The 21,812-nt window shown below is 37.6% G+C and overlaps 1 protein-coding gene across 9 annotated transcripts in view; it reads right to left on the reverse strand.

Annotated features, from left to right (window-relative positions):
* The window catches only part of RBMS3 (RNA binding motif single stranded interacting protein 3), a 622,722-nt gene that overhangs the window by 48,267 nt on the left and 552,643 nt on the right, over positions 1-21,812 (reverse strand). For 7 of the 9 annotated variants that reach the window (XM_045856807.1, XM_045856809.1, XM_045856814.1 and 4 more), the window contains 2 exons: positions 16,513-16,623; positions 8,823-8,870 (listed from right to left, as the gene is read on the reverse strand). In XM_045856807.1, the coding sequence (XP_045712763.1) occupies positions 8,823-8,870; positions 16,513-16,623 (159 nt within the window). The remainder of the gene's footprint in view (positions 1-8,822; positions 8,871-16,512; positions 16,624-21,812) is intronic. The other 2 variants (XM_045856812.1, XM_045856813.1) reach the window with 1 other exon arrangement.

The following is a 21,812-nucleotide window of genomic DNA, read 5'->3' on the forward strand; positions in this document are numbered from 1 at the left end:
AATTTATGCATGGTTGGATCACTATATTAAAAGCACAATTGATCACTGTATTAAAAAAGCGCAGTTAAAAACATCAGCAAAGCAATGAAGAGCTGAGAGCAATGGAGAGAACACGCTACCAGGAACATTTGTAATATACTGTATCTGGCTCCAGCTGTCCTGATAACCAAGGCCAGAAAGGGAAGTGAATTAAGTTATGTATTTTACATTGTCAGTTGAAAAGAAGTATATCCATTCATTTGGAGAGATACTGGCCTTGGCACTGAACTCAAGGAGAAATTCATCATTTGCTTCTTTACATAAGGAACATTGGGTAAAATAATGGACAATTACTTCCACTCTGGCATTGCAAAAAAAGCTAATAACATTAAGTGTTTGTGTCATATACTATCCATCTAAGAAACAGAGGTTAAAACATTAAATTATAGCTCTGAGAAAGCATCTAGAGGGCCGTGCAATCCTATGGTTCAGGTATTTTGCTTTCTGATAAACTAATTTGACACTCAGGGTGGGGAAATGTTAGCATGTCTGCCAGACAGTATCTATCCAGTATCAGACATCGCTAACGCGCCTTTGGCAAGTGCTGAACCAGAGTCCATTCACAATTGTATTCTCTTACGAGAACCTCAAGTGGCCACTTTGTGCTGTTGGTTAAAAACGGGACCATGTGCCATTAGTATCAGATATGCTGATTCCTGCATGTCCAATTAGCTTCCTTTAAAATCAGCCGTTGTCTTGAAAACACTTTTCTCCTGCTGCTATTATGTGGGCACTGTCCTTGAAATGACTGAGGTACAAAGTGGCACCCGTGGCAGCGGTGGTGCGCTCTGAGGCCATGGCTGCCACTCACTGAGGGATGCTGCCTTTCCCTTTAAGGTGTGCACTGCATCACCAAGTGGAGTTCTGCTCTGACCATGCCACAGAAGAGCAGTCATATCTCCAACCATCTCACACCTGCCCTGTGCAGTGTTTGGTCTCCAGACAAAACCAGGAAAGTTTCCCTTCACCTTCTAAGTGCAAAGCCTAAAGGCAGTACTCAGAAGCAGTGGCCCAGGGAGTAATTGATCCATAGAGAATAACTTCAGTGGACACTGATCAACCATCACCCCAACAAAAACACCAGCCTGGTGGTGTGACAAAGGTGTGAAATAGATTTTTACCACAAATCTGTTGAAATGATGAATTGTTTACATTTTCTCTAAATTTCTAAAAGTACAGAATTCTAAAGGCTGGCAAGAGAATATTAAACAAGATATATATTTGATTTTCCTGGTTGATAATCCTCTGTTGCTGATACATACAAATAAATTCCAGAAAACCAATATATGATGAACATTAAAAAAGTATAAATATATACTTAGTGCTTTAATAGTTCAGTACTACAATCATACACGCTGTAGAAACTGAAATACTAAGAAATGTCTCAATCTTCATCTCAATCTCTCCCAACTCTATTTTTCTCATGTTTCATCTGCCTTTTGAGAAATTAAAGGAAAACACAAAAATTCTAACTTGAAAGGGAAAGCAGTTTATGATTATTATAAAGAACGTCAGTAATAGCATTGATTTGGAATATTTATAAAAATAAATTGATTAGAGCAGGGGTCGGCAAAGTACAGCCCAAAGGCCAAATTCAACTTGCTGCCTGTTTGTATAAATAAAGCTTTATTGGAGCATAACCATGCTCATTCATTTATACCCGGTCTGTGGTGGCTTTCCCCCTAGAAGACTGAGTTGAGTGGTCATGATATAGACCTTATGGGGGTCAGAGCCCAAAATGTTTTCTATTGGACCTTTACAGAAAAAAAGTGCTAGATTAGAAGTTAGGCATGGGATTTGTATCCTCCTAGCCTGCCTCTGCATCCCACCCCAATAAAAATCGGCTGAATAACAGTGGTGTTTATCTGTCAGAGCCATCTGTTGGCTTACACCTCCTTTGGTTATCAATTACTTGAACAGAGACAGAAAAATAGTGGTCCCTCAGGAAAGGCCTTTAAGACTTCATTTTTGGAAGGTGGGGAGCAATATAGATGTACCAGCAGGAACACAATACCAGCATACACATGCCTATCTGTCAACGATTTGTGTAAATATCACATACAAAGTCTCGTTCTGTGTTTAATGACAGTTCTTTATAACTCTGTCTTCTATTAGATTCTGTGCTCTTTGAAGGCAAGGAATGCAGCTGTTTTAGACCATCTAGCCTTGGTTCCTTGCACCATTCATTACAGGAGCTCAGAAAATATTAGTTGAATGAATAATAAATAGAACCAAGTCTCCCTCATTAGAACTTATTAAAAAGAGAAAATCAATTAATTAGTGCACTTAAAGAAATGCAGTTTTGCAATCAAAGTAGATGCATAGTATGGTATTTGAACAAAGAAATGAGACTGATTTTCATGCATCACTTGTGGGAACACAAAACTGTGTCAGGTCTTCTACAGTAAATACAATTTAATGGCTAATTGTTGTTAATAGGAGGTACTAATGGTCCCAATTTTTAATTAAGAGATGGAAATCATTTGTAATTAACTCATGGTTTTCATGCAAACAGAAGCTGTTTAGAGCTGGAAAAAAAGTTTTATTCTTTGAAGTGATTTAAACGAGGCCCTTCCCCCCATCCAAATCTTGGGATAATTTTCTAGAGTAATTCTTACCCAAGAAGAGGAAGTATAACGATGGGCTTCAACCAAGTCTTTGGTAGAGCACCACTAATGCCAAATTAATGAGGCTTTCCAATATGGACTGGCAAGCACAATGCGGAAAAACTGCATACTATTTTCACAGTGGATTTTACCTTAGCTTGGGCAAAATACTGCTGAGAAGGACTTCAGTTTTAGAGTATAATTTTCTGGCTAGATCAGGTGCTTAAGGACTTCATATTCAATCACACCGAGTGAAACTGTATTGTGGCTTGAGTTTATGTTTTCTGTGAAATCTTCCCGTGATGTTGTACTGGTAACTCTGACAGTGCTTACCCTGCTTTAGCTGGTGTAGAGAGGACAGGGCAGAGAATGGGTACGTGAACTCCTGGAAGTTCTGCGGGTTCCTCTCACGTATGTTTGGGTCCTTTTCCAAACACAGATTTTAATTTTGAACTCTAAGGTTTTTTTTAGAAAAGGAGAACAAATTTTGTTTTGAATTTGCTCTCTGTCAATAGTTTTTGCTTGACTTCATGATAACACCCTTCAAGGAAATCATGCTTAAAGCAACTGAGATAAAATTTCGACAACAAATTATTTGTAGTTTTCATGAAATCCAACTATGAAGAAAAAAACACGGATGTCTTCGAGCAATTTTTCCCCTCAAATTTGCTTAGAATAGGAAGATCATTTACAGAGTTGTAATTGTTCTGGGAAAGAAACACTAAAAGGGAACAGGCTATTGATTTTGCATGAAAATGTTGGGAGTTTCAACCTCTGTCTTCTGTTCTTGAAATGAGCCAGATGAGGTGTAGCTGAGACTTTGACAAGGAAAGGTGACTTCAGGGAAACCAATCAAAGGCCCCCATTTCCCAAATTTCAGCCACTTCCTTTTGGACATCACCACTCTTGCCTTAGCTCTATTCTTCCAGAATTACTATTTTTTTAAAAAATGTATTAACTGTTTAATTATTTACCTAAGATTTTTCCTAAGCAAAGTATTCCTTAAGCCATGTATTTGGTGAACTTACTCTGTGTTATTCATATTTACATGAAAGTAACTATGCAGCTGCTGAAATAAAAATAAAATGTTTGGGTCTCTGTACTCATGAATTAATTTTAACTATCAAGCTGATGCACAAATCACACCCTAAAAAACACTGATATGATACACTTTTCTGCCTTTAATTAAATCTATATTCCAAGTGTTTTGGAAATAACTTTATTCTTAAAAATTCTTTATTGTTTTTGTAACATGTTTCAGAAGTATATTCTATTCGTGATCCCATATATTAGGGACGTTCTTCCTGATGATCAGCCCTCATCTTATTAAGTCAAAAACCAAATAAAATAAAACAATTCCAGACATAAAAAAAACCTCAGTTAAACGGCAGCTTATATTCATGTTGCTTGATTTCCTTAACTTTTGTCACCTGCATCTCAGGTCCACTTTGGCCACCTGATCCCATGATCTTGACTTTGCCAAGAAATGGTTTATTATCCAAAAATCTTACGTCCCATCGTTCTACTTCAGAACACTTCATACATTTCATTGGCATCTCTAGTCCCTGTCTTCCCTCTTTCTTCCCGTTTCTCGCCTCCTACTGCCCCCTCTTGTCTCTTTCTGTTGATCCTGGAAACTATAGTTCGTCACTCAGTCACTCCTTGCCAATACTATCATCAAACACTGCCCTTCCTCACTTCCTGCAGTAAAACCTTAGGCTTGGATTAATCCACCTGTGTTACTTTCCGGCTACTGATCACTACTGCGGAAAATCAAACATCTGTACATATTGGTCTCACAAAAATCCATAGTCTGTAGCTTCAAATGGACCCCCCAGTTCTGACCTTCACACTTCCTGTGTATTGCTGGTTCTCTTTCTTACTCCCTAGTTTTCCAAAGCTGGTTTTCCACCTGTCATCTCCCATTCGCTCTCAGCAGATGTCACTTAATATGCCACATAAAAACAAATAGTATTCATCATGCAGGAAACCCTTTGGCTTCCTATTGCTACATTTACAAATGTGCATGCTCATAGTTCATCCCTTCCTCCTGTCCTCCCACATTCCTGGAAGTGTCTAGCTTCCTCGGGGACCTTGTTCTATGAATCACCCCCTTTATGAATTACATCATGAAATTTTCAAACTCTTTTCCTTCTATGTCTATCGTTGTCTCTTACAATCTTTATTTCAGGCTCCTTGTGGGTTTTTTTTTAATTTTCCTTTGGCCAGTTTTATTTTCAAAGATCTTTCTACTTGTCTTTATTCTATGGACATTCTCTGGATGACGTGACAATTCCAAGACAATAACTCCAAAATCCACCCATGGCTATGAGCTATCTTCTGAGTTTCAATATATATATCAAAATATTTATTGATTTGCTCTATTTGGATGCCCCATAAACACTTCAAAGTCAACATGTACAACACTGAACTTGGCCTTTTTCCTGCCAAACTTGATTTTCTTTCCTCTTGTTTATATGCTTGGAAATGACATCTCAGGCCATTGAATTGACAGGAACTTCAAAGCTACCTTTAACTCTTCTCTCTCTTGTTTCCTGGCATCCATTTATTTACTACATCATATATTCTACTTCTTTAATATGGCACACATTTGTCAACTTTCCATTCTCATTTCCACAACTTGAGCACAAGATGACTTGATTTCATGCTTAGATTCTTGAGTTCTGGTCTGCCTCTTCTAGTTCTGTCTCTCTCCATTGCATTTTCCCACTCTGTAGAGTGATCATATGACCTTCCAACTGAAAAACTTTTAGTGTGCGTCTATTGCCACTTGCATAGAGTTCAAGTTACCATTTCTGTTGATACTGCTTCAGCTAACTTCTCCATACTCACGTTCTCTTGTCCCCATCTCTCTTTATGCATCCCTGTCCTGTTGAACCATCTATAGTTCCTTGAATTTGCCATACCCTGCTGCTACCCAAGAGTCTGTGTATGTGCTGCCTCCTTGGTCTGAAACTTCTCTCTTTCAATTTAGTTTTTACTTATTAATTCCCATGTGTCCTTATTTCTCCACGGAAATGTTTCTTCCACTTTTTCTGACCTTTACTGTGTACTAGTTGTTTTTTCTTTGTGCCACCATAGTATCTTGTAACAAGCGTGATTAGTGTAATTGTTACTAATAACATTTGAGCACTTATTTTATGTTAGGATCTGTTTTAAACAAGCTATATATCTTGCCTAATTCTCACAATGATCATATTGGGTAATTATTATTAATTACTCAAATAAGTAATTTAAGCTACAGAGATGTTAAGTGACTTTCCAAAGTTTCTACAACTAGTAAGTTACACAAGCAGATTCTGAACTCAGGCATGTTATTGGAGAGTTTACAAACCTAAACATCAGAAGTGGAAGCTCTTAAAACACCGTGTTGGAATCACCTTTTGTATCTAACTTCCTAATTGAATCCTAGGTTCTTAGAGGAAAGTTGCATCCCTGGCAACCAACACAGTAATGGCTGCTCCCAATAAATGTTATTTGAATAAATTTTTAAAAGGTGACATATGATTCAGGGAAGAAAAGAGTTCTACAATCAGATCTACCCTGACCCAGCCTTAGTGTCGGCCATTGTGACATTTTGCCCTAAGAATAACAAATGACTTGCTGTCATCTAATTGCCCACACTTTCCTGTCTCTGTGAGTGTAACATACCCTGCTCCGTTTGCCTCCTGTACCTTTCTTACTCTCGTTCAGCTGGTCAACTCCTACCTGTTCTTCCAAATCCAGCTCAGCATTTGCTTTATTTTTGTAGGTTTCTGATCTCCTTTTTAGATTCTAGATTTTAGTTCTACCCTACTTCACACATTTAAACATCATAAAAAACAAACAAACAACAATCGTAACATTGAATTAGACCATGTTTTTAAATCAGTGGTCTATTTTGTATTCATCCATGTATGACTGGTACTTGAGTGTAGTGCCTAACACTCAGAAGGTGTTCAACAGACATTGGATACATTGATTGAATGAAATTAGGGTTATGTCTCTGTAGATTATGAAGCAGATACTTCAACTCCAATACAGTATGATGCTTCAGTTTGTTCTGACACTGACAAACTATTGACTAGTATTAGAGCTGTCCAATATTGGCATGTTAGGGCACCTAGGAAGGGAATATTAAAACACCTTTGCCTGCTTTACTTTCCTGATTTGACCAACGGTTGGGCAAGGGACATTTCAATTTTTCAAAAATCACTCATGTTGTTCACACCAGACAACTTACAAATATTTTTAAAAGGCAAGTCTACTTTCATTTAGAGGTAGCTAAATCAGCCAAAGAACTCTGTGCAAATTTATAAGATGTCAAACCACCCATTCAGTCTTCTCTGGGGAAAACAACTCTAAAGTTCCCCAAATTGTTCTTTTCCCTGTCACTTTCATATTGGCTCCTTCATTTGTATTCCGCTGATGGTATCTTAGCACTTTTTAAAAATTCTTAATGACATCATATCTGGGCTTTCTAACTGCTCTATATGATTGCTCCTTCTTACTCCTTAAGCACACATGAAACTGCCAGATTACGTTTCTTACAGCGCGAGTTTGATTGAATTATTTCTCTGCTCAGGAACTTCCAGTGGCAGCTGTCTGTGGCATAGGTGGGAACTCCAAGCCAGATGTTCTGCCTCAATGATATGATACTAGTAAGTGCTTTTGATGTTTTCATTGCCTTTTTTTTATTGTGTTCTTAAAAGTGAAATCAGGAAACCTAGTAAAGTTGCAGTGTACGTATTTTCCTATTATTAATATTGATGCACTTTCAAGAGTAGATGCCTCTGGTTAAACGAAGATGCCATATATTAAAGCACGTAAAGGCTGTATTACATTAAGCAAAGTATGCTAAATGAAATAGGCACATTAAAAGGTGATAGGTAATACACTTTGGGGAAAGGTAAGTGCTGTTTTCATCGACAATTTATAGAGCTCTCCAAGAGAAGCAAAGTGACTTCACAACTGAAAGCTGACTCACTGTTTCACAGTTGAACTTGTAAGATGCGTATTCAGCCGCGAGCACAATTAAGCAAGTTCACAGGACATGAGGAAAGAATTACCCTTTGGATGCTGGGTCAAGCAAACCATGTGGCCAAGAACATGGTGTTCCCTGCTTCAAAACAGTGGCCCGACTCTCCTGACTGATGGGCTCTTTCATTCTCTTTCTGGCTTTCATCTGTTGCTCTGTCTCTCCACTGCCTTTCTTGGTTGGGGTTTAATGTCCTCATCATCTAACACATGAAAGGATCAAAGAGTTCAAAGCTCTTCAGGCTGCCAGTATTTTATTTAGTTTTAAAAAAATCAACAAAAATGAAAAACTGTGCCCATTTTTCTCTTCGCAGGAAACCAAAATTCAAAGTTAAGAAAGCGCAAGATCCCTGAAGTCCAAAATAAAAACCCACCTTTTCACATACATATACTCTATTATAAACTGCACCACCAAATTTTATGAAACAACTTAAATATTGCTAAGTAAAATCCTCAATATACTAACATATGCTGAAATCAATCCCTGCCACTTTGCTGTACAAGTGGAACATTGGAAGCTTCTCTTTCAATATCCCAAATACCATTTTTGGAACAAATCTGAAGTTTTGATTCATTCAACAAACAATTGCGTTGAGCACCTACTATGGGTGAGACACTAGGCTGTGTGCTGAGCAAGCAAAATGGGATGATTTCTGATTTCAGAAGAATTCTAGTCTCTAAAGCAGTGCTTCTCAAACTATTTTTTGAATTAATCTGTGCCCTCCTTTATAAACATAAATATCCATTTCTTCCATAAATCTCTTATCAAGAAATTTTCCATTTCTCAGAAGTTGCAATGAACCCTTCTAACCTTGAGAACCACCGATACACACAACATAGACTCTACGTTCTGCGTATCCTTAACAAACCAAATGTCTTTGAGCTTTTACTTTTTATTACAAAACAGCATAGTTATTTTCCATATACAAAGTTGGACTGGAATATTAAATGCACTTTTTTGAACAATGCTCTGCCCACCTCCTCACATGCCCCTACTCCCTGCCCCAGAACTAAAATTTAAATTCCTTGCACCCGGCCCTGTTGAGAATCACTGCTTTAAAGAGTTTTGGAAAAAAAAAAAACAGGCAACCTCCATCTCTCCCCACCAATCAAGTCTGAAAGGAATTAGAATTTTCCTACCTGACACAACAGCTGGTGGAGTATCATAATCCTGTCTTGGGACTGAATCTTTGAATGAGAAGAGCATGAGAAAGAATGCAATGAAGTACAAAAGAAAATAAAATAGAATCTTAGCTCTACAACTTGGAAGTGCCCACTGTATGTCACGTGGTGGCCTAAGCCCCCTACCTTCAAGCTTGTGAGGCACTGTGACCCCTACCTAGTTTACAGTTGATACAATGGTCCCCACAACCACCACACTGAATACAGTGTTAGGCCCCGTGTGACTCGCTAGGACAGGAGAGCCTGTCCCAGAACACTGTCATCTTCTGTAGTCTCTCATTATTTTGGTCACTTTCACAGGTTAACAACGTGAAACCTCTCTGAGGTTAACAATTTGAACCCTCTCTGGCTGACCCAAAAGTTCTACAAGGCAGGCCAACATCGGGAAAGAGCCGAGAATATGAAACAAAGTCCTGGAGATAAAAATAAAGAATGGAAAATTTAAAAGAGATAAATAAAAAAAAACTGCACATTTCCATACTGTATGGGGGCTGATGCATTTGATCACTCAGCTCCACTCTGATCCCAGTGGCTGTCGGTCAAGGCCACGGAGCTTTGTGTGCTGGAACAGTGAGAGCGGAGACAGAACAGAATCTATTCAACAGATCAATGCTGTCTTCTTCTCCCAAAGTGTCAAAATACTGGAGGTGGCAAATAGTAGGGAACAACTAATTAAAGTACATGGCATCCATTAAAAAATTTGGCATTATATGGGACCAAATACATCTGCCTTTGTTTGAAAATGAAAGAGAACTTTGGCTTAATACAATTTCTTTAGCCAGAGGTCTAAAAACAGGAATTTGGGTTTGGCCTACGGACCAAAGCCCCCACTTTTAGAAATGTAAAGTTCTAATCCAGCCCCAATCCCCCTTGGATGTGTAAATTACACCCTTGGAGGTGTAAATTGTATAAAAGGACCAAATATTGCTTACATTCAAATAAACTGCCAAAACATGATTAAATGTATGCTCTGTGTGACACTTATTTCATTTATATAATCATGATTTCTTAAAAAAAAAACCCGAAGACCTCAGACTTCATTTTTCTATTGACTTGAAAACTTCATTTGGACTACCAGAAATTTCTCCATTTAATCTCCTTGCCACAAGAGGACAATGTTAATCACTTTCTTGTGAGAAGACAGATAAAAACATCAGCATTACAAGGTACTTTGACCAGCAAAAGCAAACATTGATCAAAGATTCAAAAGCAAATAAACCTTAGACATGAGTTATTTTGTTTCTCACAACAGGTATGTGAACTAGTGAGTTGATTATAATACCCAAAGCTAAAATAAGTAGAATCATTTTTAAAGGGTCTACAAATATTTATTAATAGTGATAGCAATTCCTAGTGCTTTTTAAATAACTGCAATCATACATTATTAGTACAAACAAAAAGTTAATTTTAAGACCATGCCACTAGTCATTTTTCCAAATATATTTCATAATCTTTAAAAATAAATAATAAAGTAAATCATACTTATTGTTGTATACTTGGAGAATGTAGAAAAATATAATAATTAAAATATAAATCATTCCTAATCCCATAATCCAGAAATAAACCACATTTGTTGTATTTCTTACAGCCTTACTTCGTATATATTTTTTCTTATTTGTTACTATACTCCACACATGCAAATTTACACCCTGCTCTTTTGACTAAAAATTATACATAATCCTCTCCTATTCATTTTAAATTCTTATAGCCTCATGCAGTGTTACATTTTAATGCATGGATGGCATATGGTTTACTTAATCATTCCTCTTTATTAGACATTATAAAAACAGTATCTTGAATAGTTTTAAGGTATAAAGGCTTTTCTGCTATTTTAGAATCTTTTCATAGAATAGCTTCTAACACTAAAACTTATTGGTCACTCAGCAGAGCTGCTTTGAAGCAACTTGACTATCCACCATGCTGTCCAACTGAGACTTTTACAAGTTTAGATTCTTATCATCACATATTGAGAATGTTTATTTTTTGTACTTTCATCAGTGATGTGTATTGTTTTTATAACTTTAATGGGTCGTGTGTATGTCTCTGTGTGTATTTGACTAAATGACTATCTGCATTGTATTTTTCATTTTTCTTGGCATTCTATTTCCTCCTTTCTCAACCATCTATTTATGTTCTTTTATCTGTCGAGCTTTTGCATTTTTGTTCTAGTTTTTTGAAATCAGAATCCATTTTTAAATGGCAAAACCGTAATATTTGCACTTAAACTTTCATAATACTACACTTTCACTTAATGCCTATTTGTTTACTGTTTAAAGACTACCTTCAAAGTTTATTTATCTTACAATAAGAGTTAACAAAATGTGAAAACTGTTCCCTTTTATCCATATTTTTGGTCTTGTACTTGACCATTTTTTAATTAACTGACACTTTTTCCTTGAAGACCATTTAAAAAGATACTCTCATTACCATTTATGAATTTACAATATTATTTCCTAGTCATGAGTCCATTTAGGATTGTGCAATGCACTTCATTACTTTTATTTCTAATACTTGTATTCATACCTAATAAGTGTGAGAAGACAATCTCTAAGGAAAATGAGTAATTCAGGATTTTCACCCGATACTGTCAGAATTTTTGAGTAATAAAGAAGGAATGGTGTGTGACTGAAAAAAAAATCAGAGAACTATGGGGAACAAATGGAGTACAATTGTAAGGTTATCTTGGCCAGTGGCTATGGTTACACCATGGGAACCCAGTGAGGTCACAAATCACCAGTGGTTTGGAGAACACAAACAGAGCTGCAGATAAGGAGCCTGCAGAACAAAAACTTTTTCTTTCTTTCCACAGATTGCGGTGACATTGTAAGCCACTGGTGACCACCAACCAAACAAAAGAAAAGGAGATAAGAAACTTGTAAAGCAAGATTGTCATGCAATCTGGAGGTTCTCGTAACACGGTAGAATCCCCAGTGGCTTCTGCTAAAGCTTACAAGAAAGTAGTAAGACATTATGGTTATCAGGGCTTTGGTTCTATCCAGGGACTCCTGTGACAAAAAATAAACAAAAAAAGTGGAAAAGCTAGAAAATTCTTCAAGGTCAGCAGAGCCTTGGAATAAAACGGTTACACTGCTTGCATAAAATTCATTTCTCTTAAGGCCTGAAGATTCTGCCTAGCTTAAAAATAGGTAGAGAGTTAAACAATAAATACTTGAGGTGGCAAGTGGTAGAGAAAGGTTAATTAAATCACATGGTATCCATTTCAAAACTGGGGGTTGAAAGGGACCATATATATCTGATTTTATGAAGACGAAAAAGAGACTTGTCTGCATATACTCCTTTCCCCAGGGATCTTAGAAAGGAAAGTGGGACCTGGCCCATGGCCTAAGGCCCTCCTTCTGACACTGGAAAATTCCAATCTAGTGCCAACTCCCCATTAGCGCCGACAATTACTGCCTTTAGAATGTTCACTGGATTTCTCTCTACGTCTGCCCCTAGAACCTATTTCTGGAGTTGAGGCCACTGTCTTAAGCTTGAGTTGTCACTGCTCACACCTTGTTTTGTACAATTTCAGTGAGCTTAGATGTCTGAAAGCTTCTGAAAAGTTACTGGTAAGAGAGAGACATGCTCAGATAACTTTAGATTGACTGGCTGTGACAACAAGATGGAGAATGGATTGGAACCAATTGAGACAGGAAGCAGGAAGAATAGTTAGGAGACTATTATAATTAATCAAATGAGGTCCAGGGCACAGAGTCTAGAAATGTGGAGGAAGGGATGTATTTGACAAATGTCTATGAGACAGGATTGGTGGGAATTGAAAAGTAATTGCATATGGTGGTGAGGAAGAAGGAAAGAACCTAGACTGAGTGCTAGGTGTAGCATTTGACTAACAGGGCAAATGGTAATGGATATGGCTTGAGAGGAAATAAAAAGCAGGAACATATATATAAGAGGAAGGGGAGGAAGCAGTGGGGAGGAAGCTTGGGGAAGCTAATGTGAGTAGTTTGGGTCATGCTGACCTTGAGATATCAGAAGGAGATTTACATGAGATAGTTAGCAAGTAGTTAGAAAAATGGGTCTACAATTTTAAGATGAAGTTAGTGTTGAGGACTCAGATTTAGGAGTGTTTGGCATAGCAAGCAGAGTTCAAAATCATGAAAGTAGATGACATTGCTAAGGAAATCACATATTAATGAGAAGTGAAGACATGAAAGCCTGTCTTAGCAGCCTGTGAAAGACAAGAAGCAATGGCCAGAGGGGTCTCAGGAGACCTAGGAAATCCTTGGTCAGGACTCACAATCTGAGAGCTTTGGGGACAAATTGGGTTCCACATTCAAATACAGGAAAATTTTCCATTAAGATCCAAATATTTGGTTTATCGTAAACAATTGGAAGATGAGGCCGCCCCAGGTCTGTATGCCTATGTAGCAATAGCGGGCTGGAGTTGCATAGTGGCCGCCTTCCTTAGATGTGGCATCGTGTTCCAGGGTGCCCAGGGCTCCACTTCCTAGTTCATTCAACACTTAGAGATGTTGTTAGTATTGCATTAAAAATATATGTAATTTAAATATAATCTTCAATATTACTTATATCTATAGTACATGACAGACCAGATTTGATTATATATTTCTAGGGTTTGTTGCATAAACTCAGCCAACTTTTATTCATTAATGTGACTTGGCTGGCCTCCAGGAACTTTCTGGATTTACAACCCTGGAAGAGTGTGTTAGACGCTAAGGAAGTGGAAATGTGAAAGAAATAAGTTATGCCAAATGAAATAGAGCAGGCCAGCGAGTTGTGCGCTGTGGACTTGATAATTTCCTACATTCCTTCTGGCGACTTGGGTTAGATTCCCACCGGTTCGGAGCCACTGAAGATAGGCGGGTAAGGACCGCTTGTGCGACAAGCATCTATTCGGTTTCACATTGTATTAAGTATGTCACATATATCATTCCATTTAACACTGGCAACTTTCCTGGAATGTAAATATTATTTTCCCTACCTTGTGGAAAGGAAATACAAGTTCAGAGAGGTTAAATAACCTGCCTAAACATGCATAGCTAATAAGGAGCCGAGCCAGACTTGAACTCGCTCAAGTTTGATTCCAGCTTCCACTGTTCTTTCCATGACAACAGACCACCTTCCCAGCAGTGATAAAGTGTGTTGAAATGATGCAATAGGAGGAAACATTTGATAGCCACTCCAAATATGGATCAAAAATTCACATAAAATGGATCTAGGGTGGCACATTAAAGTATAAGAGTGACAGATCAAGAAATATATATAACAGTATTCTGGACACTAAGCATAGTGCTATTTTGTTGAATAAATCAACAAGATAATGCTGCTTTCTCTCTTCCTTTCCAGAGCCTCATGAAATTTTATTCCTTTGCAAAACATTGATTTATACAAAGCTTATAATATACATAAGCATTTTTTAGTACAAATGTGAAGGGAGGAAAGATGGAAAAATATGCTACAGGAAATTTGGTATTAAAAATAAGGCATTACTTAAAACTTTTGCTAAGAACAGTAGAGAGTGCACATCATTTTTAAATACTTTGGCTATTGCCAGCTGGGTAAAAATTGTGGTCTTGTATAAATGTGTCCTTGTTGAAAATGCTCAAATGTTAATTGCAATATATCTTGTTGAACCAATAACTATTATAATTCTAAATCTGTTCTGTATATTTTAGTTTATTTTTCAATTCCCTAAAGGATGCAGCCATAATCTGAGTTAAACTTAGCTCTTACATTTTTTCCAGTTTGCAAATTCAAACTTCAGCAAGTCAGCTGGCTTTGCTTTTGATTCAAATGAATAGGATTTATAAAGTGTTTCTTGCTAGGCTTTGCATTATAACTCCCTCTTTTATCAGATTCCAGATTGTTATTCAATATAATAAGCTTGCAATACTTCACTTATTGAGAATTTATGATCCTTTAAGGAGATTAAGGCCAATATGAAGGGAAATCAATAGCGGGCACATGAGAAACTTCAGGTCTCCCTACACTGTTCACGGGGTCTGTTTTGCTCATACATGAGCAAAGTGACTACAAACAATCCTTATACATTGCTAAAAGCTCTGGAAATATTATCTTCAAGTTCTATCTCCCTGATGACAATTAGCTCTGCCACAGTGGAGAGTTAAATGTCTTCTTAGACATGACTTTTAAATGTCTATGTCAGAGACCTAAGGACTCCTTTGACCCAGCTTAAGCCTTCAGACAGGGACGGGATCGTCAACTGCTTTTTATAGATTTAGCAATGGAGGCCTTAGAGGTTGGTCCTTTGTTTATGCCAATATAACTAAATTTCTCTGTTGAAACAAAGTGGCCCTTTCCGTTAGGTATATGGACTTTCTTCTGATTTAGAGCAGATTACTGAGGTCTCAGTGGACATGTCAGAAACTTCTTATATTCTAAAAAAGCCTACGTGGCAAGCCAGCCATTGCTTTAAGGTAAAATGTACAATATGTAGCTAGTGTACATAGTATATGAAGATATTTGGAGATGATGCCAGCACAGGAGGGATGACTATGAGACATATAGGCTTAAAGACATATAAACATGTAGTCAAAGGGGCCCCATCCATCATGTTCAATACTTCGACTAGACAGAGAGGGAAATTGAGGCTGGAAGACATTTTCCCCAGGACAGATGGAAACAGCAGGGCTCAGTCAAGATTTGAGTCTAGGTTCCTGACTACAAGTCCACTGTTCTTTCTATAACACTTAGGCTGCCTCGATAAAAAGAACATATCTTCTTCTTTCTACCTCTTTAAAAATGACAAAACGCCTGCCTTACCAGTTACAAAAATAAAAACTGTTAACAGTGGTTTCACCTGAGAGGTTGACTCGGATGTTGCTCATTGTTCTCTGTAAGGGTAATAACAAAGGTGCAGGTTGTAGTAAACATGTGCCTTCTTGATTATTTGGGGAATTGTCTTTCAACAGATTTAAAAACAAACAAACAAACAAAAGGTTTCACTAATGATTTCAAATGCCTCGTTGATATAAAATCAAGGCTGGGGTAGGCATTTTTCAGCATACTTTTGTTCTCCAAGGGAAAATAATGGCTAGTCAAAAATATGCCAACTTATTTTTAAAAAAGCATCAAGTACATTAGATTCCTTTCCTATTTTTCGACATCATCGACGTCAATACATTCAAAGGCAAGATGAAAAGATCTCGATTATGCCAGGCTCTCAATGACTTTTTACTGACTTAAACATTGAAAATAAATAAAAAGCCCTGCGTATTAGTCATAGCCCAGGCCGGCCGCTCACCTGTGAGTAACCTGGGGATGATATATTAGCTGAAGTGGTAAGCATCTGGGAAAAGAATATTAGGCTCAAGTGTATTAAGTTACAAGGTCTAGATTTGCAGGTGCATGCATAAAAACACTTTTCCAAAAACAGACATTATACCTGGTGCATTGTGGCTTGAGAACAAGAAGTAGCTCCCATTTAAATGCCACACAGCAGCACAACCTTCAGGGTTGTCAATGGGAGAAAACGCATCCCGGGATCGAATGGGCATGCAGAAAGCAGCTTGTTCCTACTGGAACCTGAAAGGTGTGTTAGTTGAAGGTACAGAACCAGTTCTGCTGATAATGCCAGTGAAGAGAGAGTGTTTCATCTTACTGAAGCAGTCTAAGAAAATTAGACCAAACAAACTCTTCAGCTCACCGTTCCTGTTGTGCCCAACGAAAGGTGGTTCATCTGTTGTGTCAGGGGGCCCATCATGTTTGCTGGCTGCATGGACATGGGATGGTCCATCGTCGGCGTGATCACAGCACCCTGGAAGCACATACAATGCTCATCTGAAAATACGCTCCACAAGGGAGAAAAATTTTAAAACAATTAAATAGTAAACTGTGTTAACATCCAATCTGTTTATATTTTACTGAAAAGGCTAAATGCAACCATGTATAATTTTTACATCCATCCATATCATCTTCTGTTCATCTAAATATATAGCATTAATGACCCCCTCTCCTCTGATCTCTGATGTGTCAAACATGCCTGCTATTTACAATTCCAATCCTTAAGGTAGGATGTATTCCAACATACTGTATGCATTCCCTTTCTCATTGTTCTGAATACAAATTTCTCTGCATAAAAATATAAATATTATGGAAATTCTTCAGTTTTTATGGATATTGAATAAAACTTTTGGTTTATGCCATTTATCCAGGATTTACATGGATAAATGTAATTTTGAACACCTCAATACAATCTACCACTGGGATGATAAGGCTGGACCAGATGGGTTCCTTGACTGGATCTCTTTGAAGGACATATTAAAATCTAATATAAATGCTATAAAAGTTAAAGTGACTATTTCCCATGATTTTAAATGTAAATATTTTGACCTACTTTCATTCTCTCTATGCTTCTGACACAAGACCGAAGAATAATACTAAATTGTTCAAAGCTGGTCAAATACAACATTCCTAAAATTTTTTTAAATGTAAAAATGTCCAGTATTTCATCAGGTGTTATGAAAAGCCTGCTTCTAGAACATGCTTTTTGACTTATTTTAACTGTTGGAATGCAAAACAACCCCAGACATTTAAAACAACGTCTGTCCGTATATAAAGTGTCACAAGGCTACTGAAGCAGAGTCAGGCTATGCACCCTCCCCTCCTTTTTCCTCCGCCTACCAGTCTGCCTTGACTAACCTAGGCAATAAAACAATATTTTTTAAAAATTAAAAATCACCCTGGCTGGCGTAGCTCAGTGGATTGAGCTCAGGCTGCGAACCAAATCATCACAGGTTCAATTCCCAGTCAGGGCACATGTCTGGGTTGCAGGCCACGGTCCCCAGCAACCGCACACTGATGTTTCTCTCTCTTTCTCTCTCTCTCCCTCCCTTCCCTCTCTAAAAATAAATAAATAAAATCTTTAAAAAAAGATTCCTGGTGAGAGACAAAATTAGTACAATCCTTTAAAAAATTAAAAATCTAGGGTTGGAGGGAATCTTTGACATAATTCCAGTGTTTTCAAGATGATGATAAAAGCAGAAGTTCATGCTGTAACAACTCATTTAAATGCTCTGTGGCAATAACATTATTATGTGTCTGTATGTTATTTTTTCTGTAAACATTGTTTTTTCACTATGTGACCCCCCCCATACATGTAAGTAAACATTCTGAAGAAATAAAACAAGGAGAGATGCAAGTAGACGACAGGCTCTCAGACCCCAAACTAATTACCCACAAGCAAATGTTTCCTAAAATGCTTTTGCTCAGGGTGATTAATTCCTCATGTTACTTTCCAAATTCAACTTCCCAACTGTATCTGTTAAAAGACCAGGCAATCACTCAGCCTTTTTTTATGGGCTCCTCCCATGAATATGGGGGGAGAACAGCAATTGAGCCAGATATTTGGAAATGCTTAATATACAGATTCAGCTTTGTTCCAAAAGGCATTAGGACTTTTGAACTAGAATCAATCGGAAAATATATGTGTTATTTTATAGGTCTTTAGCTTGTAAATACACACAGTTGTGGATTTGTGTTGTTTGAAATTTATGGTGCTTCGGTGAATTGTTGTTCAGCAGGATGCATCTTGAATGAGAAACATGATAAAAACTTTTACATATAACTCAGAGACACATCACTTTTTCTTCCTGCTGTCTGCATTTCTTTAGCAAAAGCATCTTTATTTTATATTTTCAAAAAAGCACTTACTGGGCTTCATTTCAGGTATTTGCTGTGCCAGACCAGAAGTAAACACTTTAAGAAGAGCTGCAGTTAGTTCTTAAATCACTTAGAGAAAAACTATATAGAATAATCTCCAAGTTAAGACAAGTCCTAAAGCATTTTTCCACCCCAAAGTGGTACATTCACAACATTTTAATCCTTAGCAGGTGCAAAACTTCAATACTTTTCTTGAACTTGAGACTTAGCCTATCTTTTTAGAATATTTGCCCCTCGAGATTCTAACATAGAGCTAAACTGTCACAGTCCTGGAAACTTCTCAATTTAATCAGTCTGCTCTAGCCACATAAAGATTGTTTGTCATAAATCAGAGATAAAGACCAAATTGTGTTTGGTAAGAATACTTTCTTCACAAAGCCCTCGGGGGTGACCTCATTCCCCAGTGTTCGGAGAGGTAGACTTGAGTCTTTGTTTGGAAGGCAATATGCAAATGAGATATGTGAGTATGTGACAGATGAATCAAACCCATGCATGATAAGGGTAGAAGGATTGAATGCCTGCATTCGGAATTAATTTAGGAAGGACTGTCTGGTTTCTTTAAAGAATCCTTTCTCAGAAGGTGTTTGGGGACTCATTTGATTACAGATGCCACAGAATGAGTGCTGCTTCTGTGTACAAACCGAACACCTGACAATCAGAGGGAAGAATGGGGAGGGATGTGTCATCATTTGGAATTGTAAGTAGCAGCACGAGGCACGGGGTGTAAAAGAATGTAAGGCGAACATTCTTTTCCCAACCAAACTAGTCACTGCAAATAGATGAACAAAATAATAATAATTCTTGGGGGATGACTGGTAAGAACATACATTCTTGTTCCCATTCAGTGAAGATGGTCAGTGAAACAAGGACCCCCTCCTAAATAATAAAGAACATAAAATCCTTAACAGTCTCAAGGGATGAAACAACTTTATAATCAGTGAGTAAGTTGGAAGTATAGGCAGCAATCTCTTGGAGAAACAATTTTTTTATGACACTTCACAGGGAAAGATAACTTCAAGACTCTGAAGTGTTGGTTATCTACAACAAAAAATGGTGTTTGCTAGACAAGTCCCTCATCACAGAATGTCCTTTGTATTCTATAGGACATTAAAACATGGAAGAGAAAAAAGGATGGAAAGAACATAAAAGGAAAAGAAAAACCTGTGCCTGTTAAGGCCAAACTAGTGGCCTCAGCTATACTTGTGCCTCATTAAATATACCGCCAAATCCATTTCTATCCAATGCATTTAAGCCATAGACTGCAGAGTGTTTGTGACAGATGTTGCCAGCACATTAAGGGTAATTTCACTGATTCAAAATGTATAGAATGTGCTGTCTGACAGAGTTTGCTTGGCAAATGGCAAGGCAAAAGGAAACAGATTTTTCATTTTAGCATCTCTGGATGTCTGGGTTTGCTCAAAGTTTAAGCTGCAAAGAAAAATACTATAACATGCTGTAATTCCACTAAAAAGCACAATGACCAAACAGCTGATGGAAATGTCTGCTCTATTTTAGCCACTGCCTCTGCAAAAACAAAGCTGCTCACACTCAAGAGATGTAGGGCGGATCTGGTCGCCCTAGTTCTGAAATAAACAATTTCAACAGCAATTTGGATAAAGTTTCCAAAGATCCCTGATGTGGAGTAAACACAGCTGACCTAAAGCCAGAAAAGCATCTGCGTTGTTAACCTTCTGCCAATAGTTGAGAGACATTTTAAGTCTTGGGGAGCTCATCAATATTTTAATTTCCCAAATGAAATATAAGATCATTGGCAAATAGGGGAAAACATGCATAGGCTCTCTTCCAACAGAAGCACACATAGCTGGCTTAAAACCTATATTACACCATTGCAATTTGCTGATCAGTTTCCCTGCTTTTTCCTATTTCCTCTTGGTCTCCTTTAACACAGCAACCTGTGATCCTTTTACAATGTAAATCAGGTCGTGCCATTCCTTTGTTCTAAATCCTCCAATGGCTATCCCTCTTACTCAGGGCAATGGCCTAACCAGGTCCTACATTAACTGGACTATTGTTCCTTTTCTGATTTCATCTCTTCCCATTCTCCATGTGGTTCACTCTGCTTTAGCACAGTAAACTCTTTGCTACTTCTCAAGTAGTCCAAATAGCCTCCTTCTTTCATTAGTTTTGAATGGAATTCCCCTCTGGCTGGAATGTCTTTTCTTCAGATAAATCTCTTCGAATGTCTCTGATCATCCCCTCTCGCCTTCTTCACTATCTCACTCACTATTTCCTCTTTCTCCTGCATCACAAGTGCCACTAGGTGATGACCTCGCCTGTAGATTAAGTCAAAACTTCAAAAGTAGGTTCTTGTGACATCCTCTGAGCATCTAGATTAAGCCTTGCCTAATGTGAGCCCTATCCTTGGACTTTTATATGAGGCAATCATGAGTTTATTACAATATCTGGCAAACAACATAGAAGGCATTACACATGAAAAACATCATTATCATTAGTATATTTTAATCATAGTTTATTGTTCATATTTTAATGTGATAGAATTATATAGTAATGAGTATTGGCAGGAAGAAAAATTATAATTTGTATAAATAAACAAAACAAGAGAAATATTTAAAAACCTATATTAAAGCCAGGACATGGACTACAGTCCAGAGTGCAAAGAAGCACCTGTAGGAATCTTCCTTTGACCATCAATACTCTTGTCCAGTGACACTCCAGCTACGATCTGTGGACCTGCAGCAGCAAACTAAGGACCAGAGGAAAAATCAGAATCCCTGCGCTTTGTGTTTTGTCATCTGTGTTTTAATATCTCCAGATGACTTTGATGAGCCCTCAAGTTTGAGAAGTCTGCTTTGTTTATAAACTGCTATTGTACAAACCCATGTTACAGTTCTTCAATACGAACAATTGGCTGTATGTTATTTGTACTGTTTCTTAATTGTGTGTTATAAAGCAGCCTTGTGTTAAGGCATGAGGCTTTATAGCACTAATCCCATCATGTTTTGTTTAAATATGCAAAGAGGACAAGCCTACATTTTTGATGAGCTGAAATGGGCAATTATCTGAATAATTCAGGCCTCTGCCTGATGACCTGACATGTTTCCATTTGCTCAGTCTCTCGTGGGTTGTTGGACATGTGGGAATTCTTCCCATCTGAAATCTCGGCAAGGCCTGAATTTGAAATCATCAGAATGTAAAAGTAAGAGGGAAGAAAATGATTTGGATAATATAAGCAAAAAAAAAAAAAAGAAAAGAAATATTATCCCCTTTTTCCCTCTTGTTGTATGTAGATGCCCCATGTGAGCA

The sequence above is a fragment of the Phyllostomus hastatus genome, unplaced genomic scaffold (assembly GCF_019186645.2).
Source record: "Phyllostomus hastatus isolate PE091 unplaced genomic scaffold, TTU_PhHast_1.1 phas_scaffold_129, whole genome shotgun sequence".
NCBI classification, from domain to species: Eukaryota; Metazoa; Chordata; class Mammalia; order Chiroptera; family Phyllostomidae; genus Phyllostomus; species Phyllostomus hastatus.